This window comes from Helicoverpa zea, chromosome 17 (genome assembly GCF_022581195.2).
Source record: "Helicoverpa zea isolate HzStark_Cry1AcR chromosome 17, ilHelZeax1.1, whole genome shotgun sequence".
In the NCBI taxonomy this organism is placed as follows: domain Eukaryota; kingdom Metazoa; phylum Arthropoda; class Insecta; order Lepidoptera; family Noctuidae; genus Helicoverpa; species Helicoverpa zea.
In genome coordinates, this window is record NC_061468.1 from 936,725 (window position 1) to 947,830 (window position 11,106).

Here is an 11,106-nt window from a genome sequence, read left to right on the forward strand (position 1 = left end):
AGTTCGTCGCATAAGCAGGAAAGTAGTTATAGATGGAGTAACTGAATTCAAGGCAACAGAGACATGTGTACTTACCTTTGATGGCCAAGTATTGCCTCAAAGAGTTTTTTGCTGTTACACTTCCCTTCCAGTTCAGCAATATGTTTATCCCACCATCCAGTGCCGTAAGTGCTGCAGGTTTGGTCATGTGGAACTAGTGTGTCGGTCCAAGCCTCGCTGCAGTAAGTGCGGCCATGATCACCCTGGTGATGGTTGCAGCACTTCTGAGGCGGAGGCATTCTGTGTGCTCTGCTCAGGGAATCATTTTGCAAATAGCAAGTCATGCCCGGAGTTGGGTAGACAGAAGGCCATTAAGACGGTTATGGCTGAGAAGTCCCTTTCATATGCTGAAGCTAGCAAATCTGTCCCACTTGCTTCTCGCAATTATGCGAATGCTGCAAAAGCAGTTCCCGCCCCCACTCAGTCATACCGCAAAACTGTTTTCCTTAAGCCAAGGACCCATGCCCCTCTATCTCCCTCTTATGATAAAGCTGCCCATCAGCAGATTATTAACTCCCCTGCACCTTCACAGCCTGATGGCTGCGCTCTGAATAACCCATTCATTGATAGTAATGTTTCCTCAATAATAGATATACTTATTAAACTTCTATCTACAATCCTATCCACCAATAATACCCAATTACCGTCCAACGTTGCCTACCAATTAACTAACCTTTTATCAAATATTAGAAATGGCGCCTCGCCAAGTATTCCTTCAATGGAATGTGAGGAGCGTGTGGCATAAAAAGCACGACCTCATATTCCTCCTCAACAAATTCAAGCCTCTGGCTTGCTCTGTAGCTGAGACTTGGCTCACCCCGAGTCTCAGTTTTAATATACCACTATTTAATATTCTCAGATGTGACAGATCTGATGGCTATGGAGGGTCGGCTCTCCTTGTTAATAATCGTGTCCCCCTCTCCACCTTGTCCCTTCCGGTTCTGGATGGTGATATGAATATAGTTGCGTGTAGAATTGAGGGTATCACTGTTTTATCGGTGTATATTTCCCATCCTCAGCGTAGGTTTTTAACCACCATTAGGGACATTTTGAATAGCATAGTAGGACCTGTGCTCGTCATGGGTGACTTCAACTGTCACCACTTTAGATGGGGCTCCAATCGTTGTGATTCGTTTGGGGAAGGTTTAGTAGAAATCTTGGATGATTTAGACCTTTGCATCTTAAATCATGGTAGCCCTACTCGTAGATCCCTTCCAGGACAGCAAAAGAGTTGTGTAGACCTCACATTCTGTTCAGTTGAGTTGGCGGCATCAATTCATTGGGAATGTACTACTCTGACGCATGGTAGCGACCATTTCCCCATTGTTGTAACTTTAATTAATAAAACTTATTTAGAGAAAACTTCTCCTCCACTATTGAAGTACAACTTGTCCAAACCTGATTGGTCGAAGTTTGCATCTTTACTGGAGGGGAAAATTAGTACGCTTCCAAATTTAAATTCAAGTTTCCAAGATTCTTCTGGTCACTGCCATGCTAAGAGCTGCTACGATGGCTTTATCTCGGCCATTACCTCAAGCGCAGACTCTACCTTTCCGTTGCGCAACTGTGCCAGAAATAAAATCCCGTCACCCCCGTGGTGGGATCAAGAATGCACATCGGTTATTAAAGAAAGAAAAGAGGCCGAAAAACAGTACAATGATGCGATGAATAGCGTCAATCTTATACGGTACAGACGAGTGTTAGCTCAATCTCGACGGCTTCTTCGCAAGAAGAAACGTCGCGGTTGGGTTAAGTTTTGCACTTCTCTATCCCCTTCCACTCCTATTTCAGCAGTTTGGAAGAGCATTAATCGTTTCAGGCGAGGCTGCTCCCCATCTATCTCTTCCCCTATCTCGAGACAAACTGCTGAATCCTTTTTCGACAAAATTGCTCCAGCCTATGTTCCTTCTTCCTCAGAACTTCTGCTCCCGTCTGTAAATATTTTGGACGATCCTATGAATGAACCATTTTCGTTGGAGGAACTTGATGCGGTGTTACGTCATGTTAGGGATTCCGCCCCAGGCATAGACGGCATACCGTACTCATTTGCAGTTCATTTTGGTTTTGAAGCAAAAAAGTATTTTTTAGGAATATTAAATTATTGTTATCAATTTGGTTGGGTTCCCGAACAGTGGAAAGCTCAGATAGTAATTCCCCTTTTGAAGCCCGGCAAGACTGCTGATGATCCGAATGGCCTTAGACCAATTGCTTTGTCCTCAGTGTTGGCCAAGATATTGGAACATTTAATTAAAAATAGACTTGAGTGGTTGGTGGAGTCTAGGGATTTACTGCCGAGCCATCAGTTTGGCTTTAGAAAGGGGTTTAGCACCATGGACAGTGTGGCAATTTTGGTTACTGATATCCGTACAGCCTTTTCCAAAAATGAATCTGCTGTAGCCACTTTCCTTGACATCTCTTCCGCATACGACAGCGTCCTTCTTCCAGTTCTCAGGCAAAAATTGCAACAGCTGAGGATTCCGGGTAAGATGGTACAATGTATATGCGCACTCCTCATGTCTCGCTCTTTGATGCTCAGAGTGCAGGGGGAGGTATTTGAGGTGAGACAGACGTGGAAGGGCCTTCCCCAAGGCTCAGTTCTGAGCCCACTACTATACAACCTGTATACAGCAGACATTGGCTCCTGCCTTAATTGTGACTGCCACCTTCTACAATACGCGGACGACCTAGTGTTGTATGTAGTAAATTCATCTATTGCGGACGCTGCCTCATCTCTCTGTCTCTCCCTGGACTCTCTGCACACATGGCTTTTGAACCATGGTCTCACGTTATCCGCCCCAAAAAGCTCGGTAGTGATTTTTTCCCGAAAACTACTGATCCCTCAGGTCTCAGTTAACATTCAAGGACAAGATATTCCCATAAATAATAAAACAAAATTTTTAGGCGTTTTCTTAGATTCAAAATTATCCGGGATTCACCACTTTAACTATTTGATCCAAAGATGCGAAAGAGCAATCTCCATCTTAAAAGCTCTCGCTGGTGTCTGGTGGGGGGCCCATCCCTTCACTATGAAACTGGTCTACAATGCCTTAGTCCGCAGTATCCTGGACTATGGGTCACACTTGGTGATTCCAAGCAACAAAGGTGCCTTGGCCGGTTTAGATAGGATTCAATCTCAATGCCTTCGAATCATCTCAGGTTGCATGAAGTCGTCGCCTATTAACGCCTTGCAGGTCGAATGCGCGGAACCTCCTCTAGCCCTGAGACGTCAGTACCTTGCTTCCCGTTTCCTATCCAGGGTTATTCCCAAGTCGTCCCACCCCCTCATCCCAAAACTCAGAGAGCTTGACACTCTTTGTCACAGCTCCAAATATTGGGAACACAAAGAAATCCCCCTATTCCTAAAAGCATACCGGTTTTTTCAAAATTTAGAATCCCCCATTGCTCCATATCCCAGACTTCCTCTATTTAATTACCCCTATGAAGTACTTTGCTTCACCCCTAAAATATTCTATAACATTGGCATATCCAAAAACTCCCCATCGGCAAATTCGGCCTTTAATGCGGTTTTGGGTGAACGATGGATTGGGTTTCAAAAGTTCTTCACGGATGCTTCCAAATCAAATGGTGGCTGTACTGGAGCCGCGGTTTACTATCAGAACTCTAAAATAATTTTGAAATTCAAATGTCCGAAGGAGTCTTCTGTATTTACAGGCGAGTGTGTGGCACTATTGGAAGCTTGTCGTTTTATAGAGTCCCATGAGATTAGCTATGGAGTTATCTTTACTGACTCCCTTAGCTGTCTCCAAGCCCTATCCCAGAATCCCTTTAGAACTAAACTCCATTTTCCTATTGTCCTGGATATTAAAAAGTCCCTTTTCTCCTGCACTAGGCAAGAGAAAGAAGTTCACTTAGTCTGGATTCCTAGCCATTGCGGTATAGCGGGCAATGAATGTGCCGATGCATTGGCCAAAGATGCGTGTTCATCTGAGTCTGCTGACCTTGTACACTTCTCCCTTCAAGGGCATGACCTGCTAAACCTCCCTAAATTGAGTCTTGAGACCTCGTGGCAGGAATGCTGGAACATCTCCAGCAAAAAGAAGGGTAGCTCTTATTTCGCCATTCAACCGGTTGTAAAACCAAAACCGTGGTTTTCAAAATTTAAAAAATACCCTAAAAGGGTAATTTCAGTCCTGTGCAGAATACGGTTAGGTCACTGTTGTACACCGGTCTTTCTGCGCAAAATTCGGGTGCAGGATTCATCCCTCTGCGAGTGTGGACTGGATGAGGGTACCCTGGACCATATATTTTTTGACTGTCCTAACAACTCATCCTTTGATTTATATGGTCGTCTCCAAAAACTTAAAATTCCTCTCCCTACTAATTTCCGTTCCCTCTTATCCCACTCCTGTCCAGAACTGCTCCAGATGCTGTTGATGTTTATACATCAAAACAATATTAAATTATAAACTGTGGCCTATATTTAGGCCTCAGTTTGTATGGTTGTGGTATATGTATGTTATGTGTTACTAACATTTTCTTGTTATTTTTATATATGTAAATGTATTTCTGTTTGTTTCAGTGCCGTCCTACTAACACATTAAGTTACACAAGATCGGCCACAGCTCCGTCTTAAATCAATATATAATTATTATTTTTATTTTTTTTTTCATTAAAAGCACTACTTGCTTGTCATCCCACTTGTCATTGGCAGAATCGTCGAATTGACATCGACACGGATTGCCATATCCAAAAATAGAATAGAATAGAAATATTACGAACGCATCTAATGCGATAATTCTTGCCGTTCCGACATTCCGTCATTAGTGTCAAAAGTATCAAAAATGGCGGCGGACGGTGACGAAGTGATTAGTGATCAAGAAAAAGTTAGAATCGTTTCAGATTTCATATTACATTCGCCTCCTGGAGAATTTAATGAAGTGTTTAACGATGTAAGGGTTCTACTAAATAATGACACCCTTCTAAAAGAAGGCGCGAGCGGAGCGTTCGCGCAATACAATAAGGATCAACTAACGCCCGTGCGCCTCGAAGGCTCGGAACTCCACACGCTCATAACCGACCACAATGAGCTCGGCGGCGGGAGATTCTTCGATCCCCGCTCCAAGCGTTCCTTTAAGTTTGACCACTTGCGTAAAGAAGCGTCAGAGTATGAACCCTACGAGCCTGACCGAATGGCGGAGCCCTGGCGGGCGGCGCTCGACGAGGAGTTGACGGCGTACGTGGCCGCGCACTTCAAGCACGGCGCTAGCTTAGTAGTGGGCCGCACACTGGACACAGGTGCTGTACAACTCGTAGCCTGCATCGAGGACCACCAGTTCCAGCCGAAGAACTACTGGAACGGGCGATGGCGCTCTGTGTGGTCGCTGACGGTGGGCGCGGGCGCGGCCGAGCTGCGCGGCATGCTGCGGGTGCAGGTGCACTACTACGAGGACGGCAACGTGCAACTGGTGAGCTCGAAGGAGGTCCGCGCGCCCGTGACGGCGACGGGGGAGGCGGCCACGGCCAAGGAGTTCGAGCGGCTGGTGCGCGACGCGGAGAACGCGTACCAGACCGCCATCTCCGACAACTACAAGACCATGAGTGATACTACGTTCAAGGCGTTGCGGCGACAGCTGCCGGTGATGCGCACCAAGGTGGACTGGGCGCGGCTCGTCTCTTACACGATCGGTAAGGAGCTCAAGAGCCAATGATGTCCCGCCGCTGCGCTCTGAGCCGCAGCGGCCGCTCCACGCCTGTACATATTCGCGTAAGAGTAAATCTTGTTCAAATGTTTACGGGCGCCGGGGTGTCGTCGCGGCGGGCCCTGGCGCGTATTTATCTATGAATATATAGAGAAATCGCTATCTTAACTGTTAAATTTTATTGCATTTTGTTACACTCAGTATGGAATAATTATTGAATAGCGAAGTGTCTGAATGCGGCTTATTTTTGGACAGTACACTCTCATAAGTCACGGGAGGTTGATCAACGAGTTTGTGTCCATTTTTGTTGCTAGCAAGAGATTATACGGAATAAAGTTGTACTTAGGTGTGGGCAAAGTTTACACCCGACTAGATCTGTAGGACTTGACTGGACGTCACACTTGATCCATTAATTTATTTGCTCTTCGGGGATGATTGGTTGTTGTGTAAGCAATATGATGACTGTTCATTCATTGATTTAGCTTTTTGTGATTATTGAAAAGACGCATGTCAATTACAATAAGATTTAAATATTAAATTACCATAATACCTAGTTATGGATGTTAAAACTTAACTTGTGCATGTATTTAAACATTTAATCCATCCACTTCTCCATGTGTTGTATACTCAGTATTATTTCTGATATTGCTTGCATAACAGAGTATTATATGACAATTGTTCAGGAAAGGTACATAGAAGGTCTCCAATGGTGCATTTAATTGTAGTTTATTTAACAAATTGTCCACGTAGCTTTAAAGCAGCGTCTATGAGTGTAGAGCACAAGATATTCAATATTTTTCAATTTACAATAAATAAAAATTGGAGTGTTGCTCAAACGGTAACTAATGCAGTGAAGAAAATAATAAAATTAGAGAATTATTGTCCATATTATGGCTTTGAGAGTGCGAATGATGCGTAACTTTTTTTTTATATAATGTGTAATAATTGTAACGCCAATAAGGATTATTTTGTAATTATTATAATTATTTTAATAAAGAACGTACATTAAAAATCCAAGATAATGTATGATTGGATTCATTTCAATAAAAATATATATTAAAATGTTGCTAACATCTGTTTTCTTTTTATTTACGTCGCCATTTTGGTGTGAGTTAAGTTAGAAGTTATAGGAGGTAAATATTGAGTATATTTGGTGATATGACACGTAATATCTGCGAGTGATAAAGGCGTGAGTCACTGTTTTATTGGGATCGCCGGTGAGTGTGTGGCGGTGCGCCAACATGCATGCATTCACTAATTTTACCACAGTCGTTTCCATACGTTCTCTGGTGACCCTGTTTTGATTTAGCGGGTGTCGTAATGATGAATAGCGAGTACATTTAACTGCGGTAAGGACGTAATAATGAGCGTTTATGATGACTGTTACCATAACATAACAATTAGTCATTCTTTTTGTTATCCGTGTGTTGTAGTAGTTAGTAGTAGCGTTAGTAACTACAGCTAGTTTCCTTTTACAAGAACTACTCATGCACGCGTGTTGTTTGTACATAAAACATCAGGGATAACTTTCTAGTGGACGAAAGAATATTGAAATTCGGACTTTATGCGGCTTCGGAGTCTGTGTACAAATCTGTATGAAGGAATAGCTCGTATGAATCCGTTAGGTCAAAGTCAACGATCTATTTTCAAAGTTTACAGATGTTTAATCAAAGCAATTTACTATTCAAATTAATCATATTGTGTAAAAGTTTGAGTTAACTTTTCTCAAAAGTTACAAAGTAAGTTTGTCAGTATAATCATTGGAACTCGTATCGTTGTGCCGACAGCCGGCTATTCGGCTCCTGGCTGCCGGAAGCATCGAGATAATTTCGTATATAGGCCGCGGTTATCTACTATAACAGTTTGATGTTTATTTGTAGTATATAATAACTCGCGACAAATAATTCGTTTCGGTTAAGAACTAGAGTAGCGTAAGGGCAAAAATACAAAAAAAAAAAATTTTTCACCATTCCTTTATTTAATCCCCATATTTTTATGTGCCAAAAAACTGGATCGATGTAGTGTGTTGATTGCTTAGTACAACAACAACGTATATAAAAAAAAGATATTTTGTTTATTGCCAAAATGAAGTGTTTCTACTTACAATAATCTTGACATTATTTTCTCAAAAAAATTACGGGCACAACGATCGTAACTCGATTTACAGAGCGAATACACACCAAAATATGCCATCAATGTAATCGCTTAAATAACGTATCTTGCCATACGTTATTAACGAAGAAAGTTTGATTATGTAGGCTTAGTTTGTTTCGTGCCAAATAAACGTAAAGTACCGCTACTGTCCCTGTTTCGTAAGCTTCCGTAATTTTTCTTCCTGCCAAAAAAACGTAAGGGTGGGATACGCTACTATGGCACTAATTTATGTAACAGCCAAAATGACGTATGTCAACCAGTTTTTGAAAAATACATTTTATTAAAATGAAACCGTATTTTAATTGACCAAAAAGTTACATTATTCTGTAGTCGATAAATAAAGTTTTATTATTAGTAAAAATCAGATATCTAACTACTATAGATTTTGCCACAAAAAGGGCTATAAGATAACAGTAGGTAAATTTGAGTTGTTTTCGGGCTCTCCTGAGAAGTTGCCATTTTGGCCTTACGCTACTCTAGTTCTTAACCCACGAATTACATATACTTTTTCAATGTAATGAAAGAACAATGTTATTTCAGTCTTATTCCAAGCGCCCAGTTGAAAATAGTTAATGAACTTTTGAAGTTCAACCGATAACTATCTCAATCCAATTGTAGAAAGTGGTCCAAAAAAAAAAGCCGTAGGAAAAGTCATTCTTTCGCTTCCTACTATTGTTATGCTATGTAGATGTCCTGTATTCATTGTAGGTTCAATGACATCGTAGGCTTTATTACTAGATTGGTATTTAAAGAACCTACGTTACGTCAATCATACGGAAGCAAATATTTCTGCCACTGCTTGATATAGAATTTTATGGCAGCGTAAGTGCGTGTCTGCAAAGCTCCAACATTACGTCGTTTATTGCGATCAACGGTAAAAGTACACTTAACTTACCTTTTGTACGTAGCGTGCATAATTGCACAGAACGCACATGCCTTTTGTTCGTACGTGCTACTAAGCTTCCCTAAACCTCAGTACTGAATTAAAGAAATCAAGCAAAAATGAAAGCGACAAAAGGAAGGTTTTTAAGGAGGTCATAATAATAATTAATGAATTAGGTTTCCATTAGGCTTATGAGCATTTTCGGGCGAATCTGTTATTGTTCTTTTATCTTGACTATAGGGCATCGATTTATAATTAACTGATTGGCTCATTTCAAGGGTGCACTACCTAAGTAAATTATAAAATATAGGAGGAAGGAACTATCTGTTGCTTTATACTTGAATATTAGCTAAGGTAAAATGCAAAACTCTGTAAAGTTCATATTCCACATACCTACATCCTACATGTCACATGCATTTCACATAATTACATAAACCGTAATGTGATCCTAATTAGTTTTAGCCGTCAGCCAGTGAAACTCGGAGACACTGATAATATTATATTGTCTAGCTAAAATTCTCGGTGGGAAAGCGGGTATTAAATTCCAGAGAACGACGACCCTAATGTTAGTCTAGCTTTTAGTCTACCGTATTATCATAATGGCAGCAGTGACCTTAAAATACAGAACATTTAGTAAAATTATAGGTCTCGTGCAAAAAGGGCAGCTTACAATGCAATATTTAGTTACGTTTATCAGACTGGTAGATAATCTTGTGGGTGGAGTCTTTAAGTATTAAACACTCGTTCTGATAACGTGCCTTGTTATTAACAATGCATTCATGAAGAACGAACTAGCAATTTTGAAGAAAAGGATCTAGATAAAATTCACCCTATTTTCTTCACTGTTTATCCTAGCCCTACCTATCTTAATAACTCATATCTAACTGCCTACATGTTTTGAATGCCCTGGAGTCAGACAAATTGGCGCAAGTTATTGACAGGAAGTAAGGGCCCTAGGGGACTCGAACGGTCGGCTTTATTTTAATTCCACTTATTGGGTGTGATTGATATCAATCCCGGTTTATTGTCGATTACATTGAAGTTAGCCACACACAGTCTGAAAATACTCAATTCTCTTGTGTACCATCAGTGTCTTTATTTCTGCCTATCCTATACCTACATGTGATCCAGGAAAATGGTATGAGATGGATGAATTTCTTCGAAGCTCTTTGTGGCTAAGTGTGTTAAATCTAAAATACTTCTTTAATACTCCAGAACTTGACATGACTAGCGAAACTAATAAAGAACAGACTGCAACAGATATCCCCGTTTCGATTCGAACGTGTCCGGTCTCAAACCGTTCAAAGCTTCCAGTTTCCACTTAATTTAGTTAAGAGCCAATCGGTGCAGGTCTTAATCTAGTTTAAAACTCGTCAAGTGTAACTTTCTACAGATACCTGGTAGATATTGGTGCTTCGAACTAATTCCGACATAATTTAGTTATTTTGTTCTACTGAGATGTGATTAATATCTAGGTAGGTGCTAACTGGTCTAACAGTTATACTGGGTGACTAGCATGCACTCGCGTCCCGGGGGGAAAATTACATCCTGAACATGGTTTAAAAGTAGCATATTTAGGTGTGTTATTCATATATTCTTACGTATATACCTATACGGTACATTCATAAAGGTTATTATAACGATTACCTCATCAGAATCTATTCCTATTTTTTTAGCGTGAAAGAGGAAGAAACAAAATACCTACATCCTTACAAACTTTCGTATTTCGTACTTTTAAGTTATTAGTCACCCGGAAAATAATAAGCCTTATAATATTAGTAGGAAGTATAATTAGGTTAGTGTGTTAAGCCATAAGCTAGCTTAGTCGCCAGTTAGGTTATGTAACTTGACCTTTCCAAGACACAAATTAATTAAATAGCTAGGTAAGGAAGTCCTTTGCTAATATGTTGATGCGACCTATTTAGATGCTGCAAAACTGTCAATTTTGAAATTGGCATACTTTCCGGGTTTATTTTTTGTGAATTAGGAAAAATATGATAGAATCAGATGAAAAAAAATCTACATTTTTGAGATAAGAGTTATTTAGATTTTTAGATATTCGCAAAAGCAGCTATCAGATTATCGATCATAGATATTGGAATGAACTTGCCGACTGATAACAAATCTTCAGTATCGGGCAACCGGTTCGTTTTCCAGATTTATAGTTTACCAATAGTAGGTTTAAGTTAATTAAGACATTACGCTACTTTATTACTGTATTGTATACTTACGTAAGTAAATATTCTTATTAATATTAATTATACTATTCAATATCAAATTATTGTACCTATATATTCAGAAGTGAATATAGAATGTGGGAAATCTCCAACTGAAAAATAATATTTGAACTTAGTGTTCAGTTGACAATCT

At 40.4% G+C, this 11,106-nt stretch overlaps 1 protein-coding gene across 1 annotated transcript; it reads left to right on the forward strand.

The window, feature by feature from the left end:
• The first annotated feature begins 4,806 nt into the window (after positions 1 to 4,806).
• On the forward strand, positions 4,807 to 6,772 carry LOC124638279 (F-actin-capping protein subunit alpha). Its single transcript, XM_047175211.1, has one exon. It carries the CDS (start codon positions 4,842 to 4,844, stop codon positions 5,706 to 5,708), a length of 867 nt encoding a protein of 288 aa, XP_047031167.1. The 5' UTR covers positions 4,807 to 4,841; the 3' UTR covers positions 5,709 to 6,772.
• The last annotated feature ends 4,334 nt before the right edge of the window (positions 6,773 to 11,106 follow it).

Bases quoted from the DNA above. Each gene is read 5' to 3' on its own strand.
- LOC124638279 (XM_047175211.1), top strand. From the start codon at position 4,842: ATGGCGGCGGACGGTGACGAAGTGATTAGTGATCAAGAAAAAGTTAGA.